This window comes from Arachis stenosperma, chromosome 4, assembly GCF_014773155.1.
Source record: "Arachis stenosperma cultivar V10309 chromosome 4, arast.V10309.gnm1.PFL2, whole genome shotgun sequence".
Classification (NCBI taxonomy): domain Eukaryota; kingdom Viridiplantae; phylum Streptophyta; class Magnoliopsida; order Fabales; family Fabaceae; genus Arachis; species Arachis stenosperma.
Window position 1 is genome coordinate 134,922,615 of NC_080380.1, and position 23,961 is coordinate 134,946,575.

Consider the following 23,961-nt stretch of genomic DNA (forward strand, 5'->3'; position numbering starts at 1 on the left):
ACGTGTTCTATGCTTCTTTTGCACTTTTGGCATTTGTTATTTTGCCAAACACCGTATAATCTACTCCTTGATGAATTTGAGATAGCGCCAATTGATCTCTCCTTTGTTGGGCAGCATCTGCTCCTTCTTGCAAACCCGGTTCAATGAAGTTCCATAGGTTCTGGGCCTTCAAATGGGTAGACATCAAAGTCTCCCAATAACTATAATCAAGTTTCCCATCTAACTTGGGACCGGATCACACAATGTTAAAAGTGTTTGCCATACCGACTCTATGAATAAACAACTATGTGAGAACTCTCTCACACCTCACAAAATCTCCAACACCAGATGCTGGATTAACCAGCTCTGATACCAAATGTAAGTATAATACCCACACTATATTGACCCTAGGATCACTCACTCATATAAATGACGCTATCGTATTTTTCATCTTTCAATCTCACTAACACTCATAAAACAAAGGAGAGAATTTCAAAACATACTCATTTCATTATGGAACACACATACAATACACAAGGCATATGTGCCTTTATATAGGCAATGCTTCCTACTAAAATAATAATTTATGAATCACAAATCAATTTTGTAATGACTACCATGCTATGAGTTGTCTTCATGAATCTTCCTTCAACTTATATTTATGTAGTTTCTATAATCTTCTAATTTAGGTTGCTTGGTCTTCAATTTCAATTCAATTTGATTTTGAATTTCTTCAATATTGTAGAATGTTCTTCAAAAATCTTCAAACTTCCAATATGTTAGCTTCTAGCAATATCTAGCAAATTGATGATTATTGTATTTAACTAAAACTTTGCTTCTTCTTTGACCATTTTGACTTCAAAAACTCTTTATGAAAATTCTAGTGATGCAAGTTGATTTATAATGAATTAATAGGAAGGTATTTCCTTGCCGTGCATGGGCAACTGAAAAGGGAGTTTTCTCAAGCCTTGTTCGATCTCTGATGTCATCATCCACACATATAACGGAAAACGAACAAGAGTTGAAGTCCAAGGTGAGAATACATTTGAATGAGAAAAGGAGAAAGTATTTGGTAGTGCTGGATGACGTGTGGAACACTCAGGTGTGGAACAAGCTGAAGTATTATCTTCTCCCAAAACACAATAACGGGAGCAGGATATTGGTGACTACACGAAATGTTATGCAGGGTCAAAGGAACCTCACCATGAACCTAGCCGTTTGAATGGAGAAAAAGGTTGTGTCCTGCTGAGTTAGAGCCTATTGGTAAATCAATTGCCGAAAGTTGCAAGGATTTGCCATTGGCTATTGTTTGCAAAGAGGAAGAGATCAGAAACAGAATGGAAAAGTATTGAGAATTTAGTTCCTCATTGGTGTGATGATGATGATATCGACCAGACGAAGAAGATATTGAAGACAAAGGTGAGGGAGTTAATCAGACTATGGATGGCACATGGCAGAAGGTTTCATACAAGTAAGACAAACCGGAACATCAAAGGCACCACCGCAGCCTGAAGATCTTGGCGAGGATTACTTGAAGGCATTAGTGGATCGTAACTTAGTACAAGTGGCAAGAAGGAGTAATGACGGGGAAGGCGTGAAAACATGCCAGATCCACGATCTCTTTCGAGATTTGTGCAGTAACATGTAGTGAATCACAGACATGTTCGTTTAATGTGCTTTACTTATCGCCTTTCACTAAGGAAGTAGCACATGAGGAGGTTATGGAGAAGTTGATCCATCTAAGGTACTTCAGAGCAGGCGCATATTGGGACGTTCCAAATTATTTGTGCAAACTTGAGGAGACAAGGGGACAGACATAAGTATTGGACAGATTAAACAGCTGAGACATCTTCACTGCAGTCACGAGTATTTGACACTATCACAAGAGGAAGGAACTAGGGACAAGATGCAAAATCTCCAATCTCCAAACCTTAATTGTTCAATGGAGTTTCCCGCAGCTTGGAGTGCTTCACATGACAAGGGTGCGTCTCAAATGCCTTAGATTAGGAAATGGTTCAATGCCTCGTCTTCAGCGTGTGCACATTCGTTGGTGCCCTGAATTGAAGCACGTTGATAAACGAGTGTTTTCCTTGGCTCGTAACTTCGAGAGAGTTATTGATTTAATATATCGGCTTGTTAATAATTTGGGAGAGGGAGATTCTTGAAAGGCTGCTGTCCTTGAGTATCAAAAACATTTACCATCTAAACTAAACTCAGACTTGTTAATGTAGTTTGAATGACATATGCACGTAGTTTCTTTCATGTCATAAATGAATATGATATGAGTTAAATTATTAGTGTATAGTATAGCGTTAAATATTCTCGATCATGGCAAAGATTTAGAATCACTCGATCATATGTCTACTTTGATATATATATATAGGTGAATACTACCGTACCCTCTCTAAAGTAACATGTAAGTTACCCTCTCTGATGTGTCACATTTTAATTGGGTGTTTATTTTAACCTGAGTTACCTTCTCCACTCTTTCGTCGTCGTTGCTCCTCCCAAGCATCACCGTCTCATTGGTGTTCCATTTTCTCTTCCCAAATCATTCTTCTAGAAAAGGTACCTTTGTCGTCTTCATTACGCCTCCCAAACATCACGGTGGCTATCTTATTTTATCTTCCCAAATCATTCTTTCAGATAAGGTATTCCAACTCTCTCTAATTGCGTTTACTCCTCCCCATTGTACTCCTTCATCGTCGTCGTTACGCCTCCCAAGAATCACCATCTCATTGGGTGTCTTGTTTTCTCTTCCCAAATCATTCTTCCAGAAAAGTATTCCAACTCTCTCTAATTGCGTTTACTCCTCCTCATTCCTTTGTCGTCGTCGTTGTGTCTCCTAAGTATCACCATCTTATTAGCCGTTGCCGTCTTCCAAGATATTAACTCTCATGAGATTAAAGTATCTCAAGTTAAAATAAACACTCAATTAAAATATGACATATCAGAGAGGGTAACTTACATGTTACTTTAGAGAAGGTAGGGTAGCATTTACCTATTATATATGGTGAGTTCTATGGTGACATAATATTAAATGACTAAAGGTGGTTAAGGTTTGATCGACTAATTTCATGATAACACGTGCCAAAAGGAATCATTTCATTGAGTAGATCAATGCTTAGTAAGTAGTAACTCGGGATATTTCAAAGATTTTCCCACCCGAAAACTTTTTCTATTATTTGGACTTCAGTACAGACCAAAAATATAAAATGAAAAAAATGGTTGAGTCTCCCCAAAAATTAAAAAAAAAAGAATGAATATAGATTTTGGAATAATAATATGAAATTAAAGAAATTAAAGAAATTAAAGAAATTTCATTTATTACTTTTACAAAAGATAAATATTTTCCGTTTCAAAAATTTATTTGTGGAAAGTCTTCAAAATTTGTAATAGAATGAAATGATTTTGTAGTGTTAATTGGGGCTCATCCTTAAACGCTCCTTGTTAAGTATGGAGTGCTGCACACCTTGTGAATTCATTAAATCTGAAGTCTTTATTTATTATATTTTATTTGAATGGTCTAGATTTAAAAAGGCAACCTGTTAATCAGGTTAATTAACTTTTTTATAAATTTTAGATTTTTTTTTGTAAATCTAAGATATTGAGTTGAAGTTCAAAATAAAAAAATAGTATATAAATATTAAAAACAACATGTCTGTACAAAAAAATTATTGGACTTTAAAATTAAAATAAATAATACATAAAAAAATAAATTGAAAATTTATGTACTAAATCCAGAAAAAAAGGATATATTAGAATCTTAAAAAAATAATATTAAATATATATTATGTATATAATATTAAAATTTAAATAAATTTTGTTTTGTGTGAAATAAAACCATAATATTAAATATAAACACAATGATAAAAAAATTTTGTGTTATATATATATAATATTAAAATTTAAATAAATTTTGTTTTATGTGAAATAAAATTATAATATTAAATATAAAGACAATAATAAAAAATTTTGTGTTATATATATATATATATATATATATATATATATAATTTTATTTTGTGTGAAACAAAATTAAAACATTAAATATGAATAAAATGATAAAAAAGTTTGTATTATATAAATTTAATTAAAAAGAACATATATACAACATAAAAAGCAAACAAACATATAATAATTTTATTTTGTGCGAAACAAAAATTTATATAAAAATATTATATAATTTTTATTAACAATTTTTTATTGAAATATGTTATTTATTATATTTATAATATATTATTTTGGATAATTATATTATTTTAGTTAATATATATTATTTAAAAAATATTTAAAATTTATTATTTTGTATTAAGAATATTATTAAAAATATATTATTAGTTTTTCTTAAAATAATATTTTTTTTTATTTGGTTCAAACACTATGACAATAAAAAAATTTTACGTCTACTCAATAAATATTATATTCATTTATTTCTATATTGCATGTAAAATAAATAATTAATGTTTAAAAAAAGTTAATAAAAGAAAGAAGTATTCTTTTTTTACCAACTCTTAGACGAAAACTATGTCATTTAAACTATAACTCGTTGATAAAGAAAGAAATACTCTTAATTATATATTAAATAGAATAATTATTTATTAGGCTCATTCTTATACAAATATTTTTTTTTAATTTTATATCTGTAATATTTTATACCAATTAACTTTAAAATTTAATTATTTTTTGAATAAATTAATAAAAAAATAATACAAATAATTGTTTAAATATAATTATATTTTAATTTTTTATTTTATTACGTACAATTTGAGGATAATTTGAAATAAAAGATAATGAACTTGTTGTAACTGCCATCTATTTTGTGCTTTGACTATGTCGTCATCTGAGAATCATGGCGCCTTCATGGAGACCGGGTTCTTCTACAGAATCGATTTTGCGTTTGGAGTTAGCCAACCAGCAGCAGTGACAAACATGCGTCTTCCTTTTCTATGGCAGCAATTTTTCGGACTTTGAAGGTCATTTATGGTAGAGGTGAAATGTGGTGGGTTCAAGAGCGTTAAAATCTGTGACTAGTCAGAACGATAATGGAAGCACCTGCCAGGCTGCCAACAAATAAAACAGTGAAAATGCTTAAAGACATCACATCGACAATAACAGAGTAATGGAGGAATTCAATCAAATTTTCCGAGTACTTTTGTGGTGTAAAGGTCGTTCGTATGTTAAATGAGGGAATTAATATTTTTGTTAGTGTGGGTTTGTTTGTTCAGCCCATGACAAAAAAAATAATAACAATAATAAATAAATTTAATTTACTTGATAAATTTTGATAGTAGGTTAATTTTTAAAGAGTGTTGCACTCCCTACTTTACCTGGAGTGCACTAGCTTTCGCCGTTAATTGGATTCAATTTCAATAATACTTGTGTTGTTTGAGTGAATTTTTTCTAAAATTTTTTTAAAATAATTTAATATTTGAATACTTTATATAAAAATAACTTTTTATTATCAATTATATTTAAGTATAATAACATAGAAGTAATTTTTGTTTATTTATTATGTTATAAACATTTTTTAAGTAACAAAGATATTTTTAAAAAAATATAAATTTATAGCTTCTTAAAAAGATTTTTTTTATTTTTAAGTAATTTATTTTTACTATTAAAATTTGTCAAAAATACTAAAATAAAAATATTACTACTTAATAGAACCTAAGCAAACTTTATATTTAAATACAACAATATAAAAATATTTTTTTATTTATTATGTATGTTAAAATATTTTTTAAGCAAATTTTTTTAAAAAAGATATAAATTATAGTTTTTAAATGGAACAACTCATTAACCAATGACAAACTCTTAAATAAAATTTAAATCTGGAACGAATCAGTTTTTGACTTGTCGAATTAGATGATACTATAAAAAACCAAAACATAAGTTGATAGGTTATTATTATTGCCAACTATAATAAGTAACACTTAGATTCAATCAAAAATATATTCAGGTGTCTATGTTGACATAACATATCTGCAATTAGGAGTGTGAACGATTAAAACATTAAAACAAATTTAAAATTTAACACCTAGTTTATTTAAAATTGATATTTCTATCGACTCATAAAAATACAATAAAAAACAACAAAAACCAAAACTCATTATTCATAATTTTATTTCGTGCTAAGACTTTTCATACAAGTCATTCCATCATATATTTTATTTTACGATAGACAATTTACTCATGAAAATACAAAATTATAAATAAAAATAGCTTAAATACATTCATAACTACGATTAATTAATTATATGTTTATTTTTTGGGTAACTTAATTATATGTTTATTTAGTAAAGAAAAAATATTCATTAACTTGTAAACTATATAGTTACAATTATAAATATGGTTTAATACTGAACTGAAAACAATGACATACACTTCTAATTAATTTTTAAGATAAATAAAACTTCTGTTTTTTCATAATGTCCGTTCATCTTAGTTTATATTGTATTTTTAAAAACCATATTCATTTGGTTTTTTCAATATTTGTGGACACCTAACCATTCGTTTCATTGTATGTTTTTGGTCTATCCAAAAAGGAAGGTCCACTTAACAGAAAAATATTTTCGGCCAGAAAAATTCTCAAATGTCTTTCTAATAATTTATTTCTCAATTACCGTACTTAACTAGTGATGTGATGTTGATTTACTCAAGAAAGGGATTTTTTTTACCGGGTGTCATTACAAGATTAGTCTGTCAAACTTTAATTATTCTAAGCCATTTAAATCGTTGCCACCAAAGAAATCACCTTTTTTTATTTTAATTTTAACTCGATTTATCACCAAAGAAACACAAAGTTCTCAAAAGTTATGACCGCTCTAAAAGTAAGAGATGAAGGCATCAAAAGGTTTCTTGCCAGTAAAAAATTGTTGTATTTTGATATACTGGATTCGTATAATAGTTGGTCTTTTATTTCAGGATATCTCGAATCTTTTTTTGCGGTAGTTTTATTTGATTCTGCTGCAGTCATCTGTCAAAAGAATCACTAGTTGAGTTCTACAATAACAATATCAGAAAAGTTAGTTTAGTTCATACCTCTTCAAATCGCGCTATCGCATGCTTGGAGGACTAACAGCTAAATAAGCATAAGCCATTAACTCCAAATCTCCAATGGCCAACCAGTAATCTGTATTGGAAAACATTGAGATCTGACCAAAAAATAGAACAAAATAAGTTGGTAACTATTAAAGTTAAAAGTATTCATCAGAATGATATCTTAAAGGCATATCAGATAATATAAAGTCATCAAAAGAGAGTAAGAAACGAAAGGTTATGGGCTTATAGCCATTATGAAAACAGAAGCTATATTAGTAAATAAATAAAATTCTAAAAGATAACGAATTTGCTTAAAAAAATAGTAGTACATTTAGTTATTTTTCATTAGTGTTCCACAGTTCAAAAATGGATATTTGGGACGTTACTTTGTCATGGAAAAAGCTATTATGTAAATTAGAAAATGTCAAATAACTACGGATCAAATTAGAACTATTTTTGAAATATCTTTATCGAAGCAAAAAGAAGGAACTTCAACCATATACGAATGGTGGTAAAATTTTGGAGTTCTAGGTACTCACCCTGATAATCCATACTTCTTCAAAAGTTCTAATTTCTCCTTGTAGGATTTATCAGATTTCTTGAGTGACACTGACAACTCAACTGAATCACAAGGATTGGCGCCTTCCCTTGGAACAAACCCATACGATAATAGAAGCTCCCCATTTGATTTTTTTCCATATGAAATGAACACCTAAGTAGTATGATACAAGCAGTCAAATCTAATCTTTGGACTTAACGCTTAAACTTACTCCTATGATGTCATACTGGTGAAAAATATCATGATCAAATAAAGCTTTAATCAATTAATAGCTTATCATTTTGTTTGAAACTTGTTTGCTTGGTGCTAACTTTATCCTTGATAACAAATTCCAATCTTTCAATCTATGTTTACCTGCTCACCTGGTTGATACGGCCAATCTGTAGTAAAGACAATTTCCTTTGATAAATTATCATAATCCAAAAAGGTATCCACCTAAACCAGTGAAAAGAAATTGGAGTTAGAAAATTTCATGGGCGAAATCATAATAAGGAAATTTCTTTGGAATAGACCGTACATACATCACAACTATGATTCAACATATCTGCCCAAGGAACCAAGGCAACCCTTCCGTCCATTGAGGGTAACCGAACCTGCAAGGTAGAAAAATCTCAAATGACGTTTTCATAAAATCAACTGTTTGTCTTAAATGAGACAAAAAATTATAATAGGTGTTTAGTTTTCGACTTCATTCTCTTCAAGAAACAGCTCTATTATGCATTCTCACAATTGCTGTACTTTATTTAAGCAGAAGAAGCAGAGAATTATCTATAGTTATATTTTGTATATGACGTTGACTTACCAAACGAGAAAAGTGAATGCCCAATGACCATTTGAAAGGTGAAGAAGATATCCAAGACTGCGATTTTCTTGCATGATGAAGCGGCAACTGCTTGGAACAGTGTTAATTCTACCATTGACATCATTCAAGAAATTTCCAATGAGGAACAAATGGCAAAGGAAGCAGTTCAGAATGCAACCATGGCTCTTTCATTGGCCGAGGCTAGGCTTCAGGTAGCCATAGAATCATTGGAGGCTGCAAAAGAAGAGCGTGATTCGGCACAAGGTTCTAATGAGAGCAATGATGAAAACGACATAATAGAAAAGGAGAAGGCACTTTTGGTTGCTCAAGAAGATATCAAGGAAACGGTTGCAAAATAGAAAGGAGGAGTTGCAGACGGAAGTTAGCAAATTGCATGAAATTGCTGAAAAGGCACAGCTGGATGCAGTGAAAGCCGAGGAGGATGTCACAAATCTGTTGCCTTTGAACTTGAGGCTACACAACGTGTAAATGATGCAGAGATTGCCTTACAGTGAGCAGATAAGTCTGATACCATTGAAACTATACAAGTAAATCAAGATGTTGTGGCTGTTCCTGAAGAGGAGAAAGTAGTTATCTTCTCTAGTGATGTCAGTGTTGAAACGGTTTCTCTGGTGATGTCAGTGTTGAAAGAGACGAAGGTTTGCCTATGGATGATGAATCTTTGCTTGGCGCGTTATCTTCTGAAACAATATCTGATAAAAACCAGCCAACTTCTGGAAGAAATAACACAGTCTGACTATTTGAGTGATAACGAGAATGCAGTTCAAACTAGAAAACAAGAAATGCAGAAAGATTTGACTAGAGATAGTTCGTCCCTTGCTCCCAAGGCATTACTGAAGAAATCTTCTCGATCCTTTTCTGCATCATCTTCTCTTTTACTGAAGAAGATGGAACCGAGTTCACACCAGCATCAGTTTTCCAGAGCCTTAGTTATCTGCAAAGAAGCAGTTGCCCAAGCTGGTTCTTGGGTTATTGTTTATGGGAGCAAGGTACGTATGATCTTGATACATTTTATTCCGTTGTTGCCATTGCTTTTCTTCTAACTTTTCTAATAGGGAAGACCACATGCATCATGTGTTTGGCTTATTACAGTATACATGCCAAAAATTAGGATGAAATTTATCTATGTTTGAAACTGATTTTAAAGCTTACTTAAGCGTTTGGAAAGGGATATATGCTCTGGTATGTGCCAGCTTTGCTTGAGTTGTACTGTATTTTTATTGGAAAATATATTGTGCCTTCCTGCTATGTTATTTTAAATGCAAGATTTAGTATGAAGACTGACCATAATAAACAAGTGGTGGATTTTGTACTGCAGGGTTGCCTTCTATGCCAATAGAGGAGAAAGGACTGCTCAGTTGCTTCAACAGCCTGAAGTTATTGTGACCAGTGTTAAAGAAGCTTCCAGTAATGCAAAGCCACTCGTTAAGCAACTTAAGAAACTCCCTAAAAAAATAAAGAAAATTATTGCATCGTTATCTCAGCAAGAGGTTTGTTTTCCAACCTTTTTTTTCCATTCATTGATGTTAAATTTTAAAATTTCGTGGTTCTATGTGAGTTTTTAAATTTCCGGGCCATTGGTATAACAATTAACAAGACTCGAGGATAGATATTGAAAACCGTAGAACTGTACTTACTAAGATTGATTTTTATGCAGCACAGTTATACGTGACATTTTCAAGAGTTAAGAGTAAATAAGGGACAGAGGTTTTAATCAGAATCATGAGATCTTTAAAAATTATATGATTAATGTTGTATATAGAGAAGTCTTTGATTGATAGATAAAAATAACCAAATACTGTTTAATTAATTGGTATCTCTTTATTGTTAATTGTGTTTTTTATTTCTTGTTTGTAGTTAGATAAAAAAATTTATATAAATAATATTTAAATTTTATTTGATACAGAAACAGAGATACAACCTATAGATATACAACGAATAATATTAAAGACAAAAAAATGTGTACGCATATTTTTCATAAAATTAAGACATTAATTTATTGCATATTATGCCTTTTTTTTTCAATTAATCCAATTATTTTGTGAATTTATTTACTATGTATTATTGTTTACTATTCGCATAAATAAAAAAAATAAATTGAACTTAATTGAATTTAATTTCAACAAGGCTGGTTTGTTTGAATAAATTTTTTAAAATAATTTAATATTTAAATATTTCATATAAAAATCACTTTTTATTATCAATTATATTTAAGTATAATAAGCTATGAAGCACGGACACTTCGTTGAGTTATCGTGTTCGCGTGTCGGACACATTTTGGACATAACACTCACCGATACTCGTCCGACACACGTGTTTGTTGTCTCCAACCGTGTCTTAATAAAAAATAAAAAATTCTTTTTCGGACATGCCTGAACACACCTAAATACTATCACGTGTCCAGTCTTATTCTTAATATATATTTTTAAAATAAATTTAGATATAATATATATTATTATTTATTAAAACAAAAAATATTTTAAATACTTAATATAATTAAAATAAGACATTAAAAATAATTAAAAATTTTAAATTATATTTTAATATCAATAAAATATCAAAATATCATTACAATTTATCTAAAAAATACTTTATATTTTATATATATGCATGTCCTCGTGTCATGTAAGATTTTAAAATTCGCGTATCAGCGTGTCTCGTGTCATGTCGTGTCTCGTGTCGTGTCGTGTCTCGGTGCATCATAGATAATAAGATAGAAGTAATTTTTATTTATTTATTATGTTATAAATATCTTTTTAAGTAAAAAAGATATTTTTTAAAAAAATATAAGTTATAGCTTCTTAAAAATTTTATTTTTATTTCTTAGTATTTTATTTTTATTATTAAAAATTTGTCAAACATACTAAAATAAAAATATTACTACTTAATAGCACCTAAACAAATTTTATGTTTGGATACAATAATATAAAAATACTTTTTATTTATTTAGTATGTTAAAATATTTTTTAAGCAAATTTAAAAAAAAAGATGTAAATTATGGTTTTTAAATGGAACAATTCATTAATCAGTGACAAATTCTTAAATAAAATTTAAATTTGGGACGAATTAATTTTTAATTTGTCGAATTGAAAGATACCGTAAAAAATAAAAAAATAAGTTGGTAGATTATTATTATTGCCAACTTAACGGTTAGATTCAATCAAAAATGTATTTAGGTGTCTATGTTGACATAACATATTTGCAATTAAGGGTGTGAATCATTAAAAGTTTAAAACAAGTTTAAAATTTAACACCAAGTTTACTTAAAATTTATATTTCTATTGACTCATAAAATACAATAGAAAACAACAAAAGCCAAAACCCTACCTCCTGTACGAAATTAAAATAAGAAAAGTCTAGGAGTCAGTAACTTTGTTAAATTATGGGCAGCATGTAACCAATGAAAAAAAGTGAGTCATTAGATAAAATTTCACACCAATCTCACACTATTAAAACTATCATTGATGGCTATTTAATGGCTACAAATCACAAAAGTTGCTGGTCCCCTAGCATTACTCATTAAAATATTCGAAGTACTGAAAAGCTTTCTGACCGAGCTGTCGAAGAAGAAAACGTCGAAAATCGTTTGTACCTTCTAAAATTTTAATTGGTCGAATTCAAGGGGTAGAGGAGCTACATCGCCATTAATTTTCATCTATTGAAAGTGACACCAACACGTAGAAGAAGAGGATACAAACACTTTTACTGAATTAGATTTTTTATTGAGATTACGAAACTCAAAAAATCAAAGCCGAAAGTTTTGGTGGTTACGATTCTCTCTTTTTCTCTCGCTCACTCTTTCTTCTATATTGCTCACCGTGCATGCAAATGAGCTTAGCTAAAGCTAAATAATGATGATTAATGAGATGAAAATAATTATGTATCAATGCATACACAAGCCTCATTTGTTTTTTTTTTTTCTTTATTTACCATTTTCTTAATGGCTTTCCGCCAACTAATAATAATAGCCTCATATATATATATATATATATGAGTAACTAAGAAACTTTGTAAAATAATATATATAAGGTTAAACGTATATAAGTTACTAATATAAATAATATTAATAACTTAGGAATATAAAGATATTTTAAAGAATTTTAGTAATGCTAAGTTTATTAAAAAATATCTATAATTTATTTTATCGGTAAAAGTTGGACTTGATAATAATATTTAATATTATTATTTAGACTTCATTATAATTAGAGTGTTACGCATTGCCGTCCTCACTAGATACTTGGCATTAAGGCCTAATAACACTCAATTTTTTTTTTAATTTTTGCTCTCTATTCTATTGCGGCAGAAATTCCTTTAATTAATATATTATTCACTATATACTCTACTATGGCAGATGTTCATTAAAATCTTTTCAGTCACTGCTCTCTGCTCTTCTGTGGCAGAGATCTTTTTACTTAATACATCATTTTCTTTTAGTTCTTTTTCTTTTCTTTTCTTTCTTATCCTTCTCTTTTATTTTCTTACATCTTTTCGTTCTCTCTTCTTTTCTTCGATCTTTTAATTCTTTATCATAATTTAACTTCGCATTCTTCCCTCACTTTTCCTTAATGTCTTATGAAAAAGAATTATAAGATTCTTAAATTAGATTTGTCTTTCTGAAACTTTTAGGATAGTTTTCTACTTATCCTTTTATTATGTCATAAATAAAATAAAATAGTAATATATTATAATGATACAAATAATACTAATTTTAATAATTAAAGAGTATTAATATTACTATTTTTATATTAAAACCTGCTTATTAACGTTCTATTCTTTAAACTTTTAAATATTTTACTTTTAATCCAATATTATAAAAATTACTAATTTAATTTTATATTTCTAAAAATAACCCTGATCTTTTGTCAAACTACATTTTCATATTCAAAATTAATATTTAAGTTGGTGACAAAAAATTTTTCAAAATTAAAATATTTTCTTGTGACCTTTCAAAATATATACTTGATTTTAGATCCATTTTTGAGCGTTTATAGTTATCGATTTTTTTCACAGCTTTTAATTTAATTCCTCCGCCATTAAACCTCATCTATTTTATTCAAAACTAACACAATGACAGCCCCAAATCAATCTTATTATCATGGTTTGGGCAGCACAAACATAACCAAATCACAAACTTAATCACATATAACAATATATCCACAAAATTCAATATAAAGTCAACCAAACTCCATCAATACTTAATTAATCACAACAATCATTCACTTATCCAACTCAAATTTAATCGGTGAGAATTTACCGAAATCCTACCTCCATACGAAATTAAAATATTTAAAGTACTGGAAAAGCTTTATGACCGAGTTGCTGAAAAAGAAAATGTCCGAAATCATTTGTGCCTTCTAAAATTTCAATTGGTCGAACTCAAGGGGTAGAAGAGCTACATCGCCATTAACTTTCACCCATCAAAAATGACACCAACATGTAAAAAAGAAGGATACAAACACTTTTACCGAATTAGATTTTTTATTGGGATTACGAAACTCAAAAAATCGAAACCGAAAACTTTGGTGGTTACGATTATCTATCTTTCTCTCTCGGTCACTCTTTCTTCTATATTGCTCACCATGCATGCAAATGAGCTTAGCTAAAGCTAGATGATGATGATTAATGAGATGAAAATAATTATGTGTCAATGCATACACAAATATATATATATATATATATATATATATATATATATGTAACTAAGGAGCTTTACTTAATGTAACTAATAAACTTTATAAAATAATATATATAAGGTTAAACGTATATAAGTTACTAATATAAATAACATTAATAACTTAGGAATATAAAAATATTTGATGGAATTTTAGTAACACTAAACTCATTAAAAAATATCAATAATTATTTTTATTGGCAAAAGTCGGACTTGATAATAATATTAATATTATTATCTAGATTTCATTATAATTAGAGCAAGTAAATTAAAATAGATAAATAAGATAATAATAAAATTATATTACTATCTATTTTACTTCGAGGTTCGAAATCGTCTCGTCAAAATAAAACTAATCGCTTTAAAATATTATTTTAAAAAATTCGCGTTAGTGCAAAAATTAGAGTTGTTACATCGGATTAAGTAAAAAAAATTGGTGAGATTTGAGGGCCGAGAGATAAAATTAAAAGTTACGAAAAATTGATAATCAAAAAATTCGAAAACAGATTAAAATGCAAGTAATATTTTAAACGAGAAAGGTTTAGAGTTTCGATTTTGGTTAAAGAGGGAGATTAGTAATTAAATTTTGTTTCAGCTATTATATGCCATATTGAATACAGTGTTTTACTGCTCAACGCGGAAATGAGTTAATGTTAAAATTGGCTTTTGATCATGTGGGAGTTAATTTGGTTCTGGAAAATTTAATATATTTAATTTGATTCTTCAAAAGATACCCATGTGAGTTCTATTGGTCCATGTGAGTTCTATTGGTCCATTTTGATAATTTTCTGTTTACCTGTTATTGTTAAAAATGTTAGAATGTGATATATGTAATACCACATCATTCTTCATCCCTGGCCACCAGAACATCGCTTTCAGATCCTGATACATTTTAGTACTCCCTGGATGAATTGAGAACCCACTCTTATGAGCTTCCTTCAAGATACTTTGTCGCAGGTCTCCAATATTAGGCACAATAATCTGATTCTTGAACCTCCATAAACCATCCTGACCTTCTGACACTCTCCACTGTTTTCTCTGTTCAACTGCTGGTAATACCTTACGTAACGCTTCGCTATCTCGATGAGCCTTCAAAAGTTCTAATTTAAAATCACTTGAAATCTGCAACTGACTCAAACACAGGATTCCAGATTCTTCTCTAATTCCCAAATTCAAACCATGAAATGCCTTTAGTAATTCTTTCTCCTGTAGCATCATCCAAGCTGCATATAAAGACTTCCGACTCAAAGCGTCCGCCACAACATTCGCTTTTCCTGGATGATAATTCAATTCAAAATCATAATCTTTCAGAAGCTCCATCCACCTCCTCTGACGCATATTTAACTTTCTGCTAAAAAAGATACTTCAAACTCTTATGGTCTGAGAAAACATGAAACTTAACGCCATAGAGGTAGTGCCTCCAGATCTTTAAAGCAAACACAACAGCAGCAAGTTCTAAATCATGTGTTGGATAGTTCATCTCATGCGGCCTTAACTGCCATGAGGCGTACGCCACAACATTCTGGTGCTGCATCAGAACGCACCCTAAACCCTTCAGAGATGCATCACAATACACTTCAAACGGTTCACTTGGTTCAGGTAATACCAATACAGGTGCAGTAGTCAACCTGTGCTTTAATGCTTGGAAGCTCTCTTCACATTCCGGAGTCCAGATAAAAGGCGTATCCTTCCTAGTCAATTTAGTTAAAGGTAAGGCGAGCTGTGAAAATCCCTTAATGAATCTCCGATAATACCCCGCCAAACCTAGAAAACTCCTGATCTCTGTTACTGAAGTTGGTCGCTCCCAATTCATCACTGCTTCTACCTTAGGAGGATCCACAGCTATCCCCTGCTTACTCACCACGTGGCCGAGAAACTTCACTTCACTCTTCCAGAACTCACATTTAGATAACTTAGCATATAACTTCCTGTCTCTCAGAATTTGCAGCACAGTTCGCAAGTGTTCAGCATGTTCCTCTTCAGACTTAGAATAAACAAGAATGTCATCAATAAAGACAATAACAAACTTGTCCAGATACGGTCGAAAAATCCTGTTCATAAAATCCATAAATACGGCTGGAGCATTAGTTAATCCAAAAGACATCACTGTATACTCATAATGACCATAACGGGATCTGAAAGCGGTTTTTGGAATATCCTCGTCTCTAACCCTTATCTGATGATAACCGGATCGCAGATCAATCTTAGAAAACACACCGGCACCCTGTAACTGATCCATTAGATTATCAATTCTAGGCAACGGATATTTATTCTTCACAGTGATTTTATTCAATTGCCGATAGTCGACACACAGCCGCATACTCCCATCATTCTTCTTTACCAGTAACACTGGCGCTCCCCACGGAGAAACACTTGGTCGGATAAAATGCTTACCCAACAAATCTTCCAGCTGAGCTTTCAATTCAGCCATTTCTAAAGGTGACATCCTATAAGGAGTAATCGAAATTGGACCGGATCCAGGTACCAACTCGATTGCAAATTCAACCTCTCGGTTAGGGGGAATTCATTAATATCATCCGGAAACACATCTGAAAATTCACATACAACCAGAATCTGCTCTAAACTCTGATCATCACCTGATACTCCCGTAGTTAATAACATAATACCCTGACATTCAGTTCCAGAACAGTTTACTATCATAGAATTCAAATAGTAACTATTCACCACAACCGGTGCTTCTGACCCTTCCGGCATAAACTGTACTGACTTCTCGGAACAATCAAGCAAAACATGATTCTTGGATAACCAATCCAATCCCAAAATGAGATCAAGACCAGTCATAGGCAAACAAATCAAATCATGCACAAATTCACGCTGTTGTACTCGAAAGAGAACTTGTGGACATCCTATCCTAGTCACCATAGCATCATGAGTAGCATTATATACTTTCAAATCATAACCTAAAACCACCATTCTCAATCCTAACTCATGGGCCTTTTCAAATGCAATAAATGAATGACTTGCTCCTGAATCAAATAAAGCATTTAAGATTTTACCAGCCATTTCACAATTACCTCTAATAAGTGTCTCAGATCCCTCAGCACCTATGGTAGAAGTGGTGTATACTCTCCCTGGCTGCTGCACCCTACCAGTCTCATACTTCTTCTTCTCTGGGCAATTACTGGCTATATGCCCGGGCTGTCCACAGGAATAGCATACTCCAAGTCCTAATCTGTACGGAACTCCAGGATGATATTTTCCGCACTTCTGACAATTCAGATCCTGCTGTGGCTGCTTCCCAAACCTTCTTCCTTGATTAACATTGGTATTCAGCCTTCTGTAATTACCTTGACCCTGAGTCTGCTGTGGAATAGAGCCTCCACGCTTGAAATTCCTACCTTTCGGAGCAAAGTTCCTTCCTGAAAGTCTCTGAAAAGGCACCATCAAACTTCCTTTCTCTGCTGCCGCCTTTCTCACACAATCTTCAGCTACTCTACTCTTATTCACCAGTTCAGAAAATACCCTGATCTCCATTGGGGCAACGAAGCTCAGAATATCGCTCCGAAGACCTCCTTCAAACTTAATACACTTTCATTCAGCAAAATCTTCTGGTGCCCCTTGACAGATACGAGAAAAACGACACAACTCCTCAAACTTACTAGTATACTCAGCAACAGTCATCTATCCCTGTTTTAACTGCATTAATTCAAGTTCTTTGGCATTTCTGCTGAATTAGGAAAATATTTCTTATAAAACTCTGTCCGAAAAACCTCCCAAGGAATTGCAGCACCATCAGGCTGCAGGATACGTCGTGTCCCCTGCCACCAATACTGAGCTTCACCTTGCAACTGATAAGTTCCAAATTCAACCCATTGCCCCTCAGGAACCTGATGTGCCTGTAACGCCTTTTTCATAGCCTGAATCCAATTATCTGCATCAGTGGGATTTGAGGTTCCTCTAAAAGTTGGAGGGTGAACTTTCAGAAATGTAGCAAGTGTCATAGGACCATGCTCATCATTATTATTCCCATGATTACCCTGATTTATCTGATTACCCAGTGCCTCGGCTGTCGCCTGCATAGCTGCAGCCATATTTCCCAGAGCAGCCATAAAGTCTACTGGATCAGTCCCTATGGGGGCAGGAGTAACGGTGCCTGTCCTACCTCTACCTCACCCGCGACCGCGTCCGCGAGTTGACATCTGGTCCTTATACACACCAAACAAGTGATATTAAGTTGATCAGTCTCAATATCGCAGGTCTAATGCTTTAAGTTCCAAATGCATGCTCACAAACGTTTATGCCATATATATCAATCAGATATCCTAATAGCACATAAACACATATACAGAGAATGCACAGAAGTACAATCAGTCCGTCTTTCAGGCTCAATAGGAACGAACTGCTCTGATACCATAATGTAACACCCTACCACACTAAGCTTTACGCTTAAGTCGTAAAACAGAGGTGATGTGATATTACGACCTCTAAAATAAAATGAGTACACATAATAGCAGAAAAATTATAATATGCTAGGAGCCTTGAAGAATAGAGGAAATAAAAATCACGAATATAAAAGCGCAACGCTCGAGAAATGAGTTAACTGGCGTGCTAAGAAAGCTACAGCTGTCAAGTGTAAAGTAACCCAAAACAGGAACAGAGAGTCAAAGATACAAAATAACGAGCTCCTGACTCAGCCTACGAAGTCAAGACTGGTCGGAGAATATACACACATATATACATATATATACATATCCAAAACCCAAATGTACATAAACAAAATCCTGCCTCTCCATACACCTCTAGGAGGATCAAAACGAATAAGTTATGTGGAGAGATAGCTAAGTACATATATATACATCATAGCATAACAAAATAACCCAGTAACCACTCCGCTTCAAGAGTCCAGACGCCTAACGAGATGCCTCTCGACCTGCATCTGAAAAACAACAACATTGTATGGAATGAGAACCGAAGGTTCTCAGTATGGTAAAGGTGCCACACACATAATATATAAGGTCCTGGGAATGCCAGAGGCAATCCTAGAACGCCGACACTCAGATTATAGAGCTTAAAGTATTAAATAGAAGCCATAAAAGGTGGTTTTCTAAGAATATGTAAACTTGATTTAACTTAATCTTAAACCTAAATCTCATATTGCCATTCCTCCAAACCTCCATCTCCATCAGGATTTCACAGACAAACAAACAGATAAAGCAAGCACAGGAAGGTTACAAGTACTGCGGTAACAAATATACATTTAGCATGGCAGATCCATTTAGGCACACCCAGTTAATGCACAAGCAAGTAGTTCAAATAGTATGCATATGATGCATGCCTGTCCTATGGCTGATGAGGCTCATCTGTCGGTTATCCAGCCAACCCGACAAGTCTGAATTGTCCTTAGACTGTCCCCCGACGTGCATCCCCAAGAGTCTATGCATAGCTTTTTCTCAAATAATCAATATTGCTCAATGGGGGTAACATTCCCGGGAATTTATATAGTGCCCGGTCACACTTACGTCGTAGGGTCAACAGAGTATCGAGTTTTCTACCTGGTACACGTGGTGGCAAGCCATGGCACTTTATCCAGGGAATCTCGTATCTCAGATCATTCAAATTCATAAGCCATATAAATAATTCAATTATAATTCATCAACATCCACATCATTCTCAATTACATCTCATTCATCATCATACATTAAACATAATCAATCCTTATCCTTCATTATCACACCTCTCATTCCGTCCATCAATAGTTCCAATTCAAAACATAATTCATTCTTTTCTAAGAATCAAACTTCAAACTAAAACATACTCATTTTCTTAATAACTCTAAATCAAACCTTATAACCTTTGAATCTAAATCTTTTTAGATAATCATATAAACAAAATCTTTAATTTTTATAAAATTTCGACAGCATCTCCTCTAAAACTTAGACTTTGCCACCCTTTTCGGGTCCAAACCTGCTTTCTTTTCAATTCAACATACCCTTCCTCATCATCATAACAGTCACCATAATAAATCTACCTCAGATCCACAATTATACTCATACAATATTCAAATCCAACAACCAAAATTCAACAAAGGTTCATAGTTCACTAATCCTAGGCTTCTAACACAAAATACCTCAAATCAATAATTCACCAAATTATTAGTTAATCAACAAGTACCAAACCAATCATGTTCATCAACAATAACATTCAACCATAATTCTCTCCAAATTAACATAACAACATTCACCATCCAAAATTAATAACTAATTATTCAATAAACTTCAACCAAATATATTCATCAACAAATTACTAAACATTAAACATACACCTGCATTCCAACTTATCCTATGGTCATTGATGAGCGGATAATTTGTACACTTTTTGGCATTGTTTTTAGTATGTTTTTGGTAGTTTTAGTTGAGTTCTTAGTATATTTTTATTAGTTTTTAGCTAAAATTCACTTTTCTGGACTTTACTATGAGTTTGTGTGTTTTTCTGTGATTTCAGGTATTTTCTGGCTGAAATTGAGGGACCTGAGCAAGAATCTGATTCAGAGACTGAAAAGGACTGCAGATGCTGTTGGATTCTGACCTCCCTGCACTCAAAGTGGATTTTCTGGAGCTACAGAAGCCCAATTGGCGCGCTCTCAACGGCGTTGGAAAGTAGACATCCTGGGCTTTCCAGCAATATATGATAGTTCATACTTTGCCCAAGATTTGATGGCCCAAACCGGCGTTCAAAGTCACCCTCAGAAATTCCAGCGTTAAACGCCAGAACTGGCACCTAAATGGGAGTTAAACGCCCAAACTGGCACCAAAGCTGGCGTTTAACTCCAAGGAGAGTCTCTACACGAAAATGCTTCATTGCTCAGCCCAAGCACACACCAAGTGGGCCCGGAAGTGGATTTTTATGTCATTTACTCATCTATGTACACCTTAGGCTACTAGTTTTCTATAAGTAGGACCTTTTACTATTGTATTAGACATCTTGGTAGCTATCTTTGAGTTTCATGCTATCTTAGATCATTTGGGAGGCTGGCCATTCGGCCATGCCTAGACCCTGTTCTTATGTATTTTCAACGGTGGAGTTTCTACACACCATAGATTAAGGTGTGGAGCTCTGCTGTACCTCGAGTATTAATGCAATTACTATTGTTCTTCTATTCAATTCCGCTTGTTCTTTGTCCAAGATATCACTTGTTATTCAACTTGATGAATGTGATGATCCGTGACACTCATCATCATTCTCACTCATGAACAAAGTGACTGACAACCACTCTTGTTCTACAAGCAACAAGGCTCTAGTGTTTATCTCTTGGATTCCTGATACACGATGCATGGTTGATCGCCTGACAACCGAGTGCTCGTCTGACAAACGAGCCAGCCATTCCGTGAGATCAGAGTCTTCGTGGTATAGGCGAGAACTGATGGCGGCATTCAAGAGAATCCGGAAGGTCTAACCTTGTCTGTAGTATTCTGAGTAGGATTCAATGATTGAATGACTGTGACGTGCTTCAAACTCCTAGCAGGCGGGGCGTTAGTGACAGACGCAAAAGGATCGATGGATTTTATTCCGGCCTGACCGAGAACCGACAGATGATTACCCATGCTGTGACAGAGCATAGGCAACGTTTTCACTGAGAGGATGGGAGGTAGCCACTGACAATGGTGAAACCCTTGCATAAGCTTGCCATGGAAAGGAGTAAGAAGGATTGGATGAAGACAGTAGGAAAGCAGAGAGACGGAAGGGAAGGCATCTTCATACGCTTATCTGAAGCTCTCACCAACGATATACATAAGTATCTCTATCTTTATCTTTATGCTTTATTCATCATCTATACCCATTTGAGTCTGCCTGACTAAGATTTACAAGGTGACCATAGCTTGCTTCATAGCAACAATCTCCGTGGGATCGACCCTTACTCGCGTAAGGTTTATTACTTGGACGACCCAGTGCACTTGCTGGTTAGTTGTGCGAAGTTGTGTTTATGCCATGGTATTGAGCACCAAGTCTTTGGAGCCATTACCGGGGATTGTTTTGTGTTGTAGTGATCACAATTTCGTGCACCAAGTTTTTGGCGCCGTTGCCGGGGATCGTTTGTGTATGGACAACTGACGGTTCATCTTGTTGCTTAGATTAGGTATTTTTTTTTCGAAATTCTTGAAGATGAATTCTAGAGTTTCATGATGATTTGTTGAAATCTGGCTGGCTGAGAAGCCATGTCTAATCTTATTGGACCGAGGTTTCAACTGATCATCACAATAGCTTGTTGATCTCTATCAATCTTGCTATTGGAGCAATGATCTGCTAAGGCTTGGCTGGCCATTGGCCATGTCTAGTATTTTGGACCGAAGCTTTCTTTGAAAGCTTGGCTGGCTGTGAAGCCATGTCTAATTCCTGGACCGGAGTCTTAGACTAGCATTGCAATGATTCCTGGAATTCTCATTAAGAATTTTGATACCTTTATTTTCTTTTTCTACATAATTTTCGAAAAAAAAAACACAAAAAAATTATAAAATCATAAAATCCAAAAATATTTCTTGTTTGAGTCTAGAGTCTCATCTTAAGTTTAGTGTCAATTGCATGTTTCTGTTCTTATTGCATTCATGCATGTGTCTTCATTGATCTTCAAGTTGTTCTTGATGATTTCCTTGTTTTGATCTTTGAATTTTATTGACTTGAGTATTTTGTTGTTTCTCATATGCATTCTCATTTTGTTAGTGTCAGTAGTAAACAAACTGCTAAGTTTGGTGTCTTGCATGCATTGTTATTTGATTTTAGTTGCATTTTGATTATTCCTCATCATTAAAAATCCAAAAATATTTTTAATTTGTGTCTTTTCAAGTCAATAATACAGAGAATTGAAGACTCATAACATACTGCAGAGGAATTGCACAGAAAAAGCTGGGCGTTCAAAACGCCCAGTGAAGAAGGACAGACTGGCGTTTAAACGCCAGCCAGGGTACCTGGTTGGGTGTTTAACGCCCAAAAAGGTAGTTCATTGGGCGTTAAACGCCAGAATGGATACCATTCTGGGCGTTTAACGCCAGGATGGCACAAGGGGGAAGATTCTGTTTTTAATTCAGATTTTTTTCAAGTTTTTAAAGTTTTTCAAAATCAAATCTTTTTCAAATCATATCATTTCAATCAAATGTTTTCAAAATTAATTTCTTTCCTTTTTCAAAGATACTTACTAACAATTAATGATTTGATTGAACATTTCAAGTATGTTGCCTTTTCTGTTGAGAAAGGTTTAATGTTTGAATCATATCTTTTCTTGTTAGGCAAGTCATTAATTTTTAAAATCAAATTTTTTTAAAATTGTTTTCAAATCATATCTTTTCAATCATATCTTTTTAAAACCATAACTTTTCAATCAAATCTTTTTAAACACATCTTTTTCAAAATAGTTTTCAATCAAATCTTTTTCATTTCTAATTTCAAAATCTTTTTCAAAAAACACTTGATTTCTTTCCCACTCTTGGTTTTCGAAAATCAATCAAGGTTTTCAAAGTATTTTCAAACCTTTTCACTTAATTTTCGAAAATTTCTTCCCCTCTTCTCACATCCTTCTATTTATGGAGTATCACTCCTTCTCAATGCACAATTTGAACTCTATCTAATTAAGTTCGAATTCTTCTACCTTTTTCTTCTAATTTTCTGTTCTTCTGACACCTCAAGGAATCTCTATACTGTGACATAGAGGATTCCACAATTTCTTGTTCTCTTCTCTTTCATATGAGCAGGAGCAGAGACAAAGGCATTCTTGTTGAAGCTGACCCTGAACCTGAAAGGACCTTGAAGCGAAAGCTAAGAGAAGCTAAGGCACAACTCTCTGTAGAGGACCTAACCGAATTCTTCAAAGAAGAAGAAGACATGGCAGCCGAAAACAACAACAATGCCAACAATGCAAGGAAGGTGCTGGGTGATTTT

General features: G+C 32.9%; 1 protein-coding gene and 1 pseudogene across 1 annotated transcript; both read right to left on the reverse strand.

Moving 5' to 3' along the window:
* Positions 1–5,934: 5,934 nt before the first annotated feature.
* On the reverse strand, positions 5,935–8,502 carry LOC130975595 (uncharacterized; annotated as a pseudogene).
* A 9,233-nt stretch (positions 8,503–17,735) lies between these two features.
* LOC130975596 (uncharacterized) lies at positions 17,736–18,143 on the reverse strand. The gene has a single exon (XM_057900366.1). The coding sequence runs from the start codon at positions 18,141–18,143 to the stop codon at positions 17,736–17,738; it is 408 nt and encodes a 135-aa protein (XP_057756349.1).
* Positions 18,144–23,961: the final 5,818 nt, after the last annotated feature.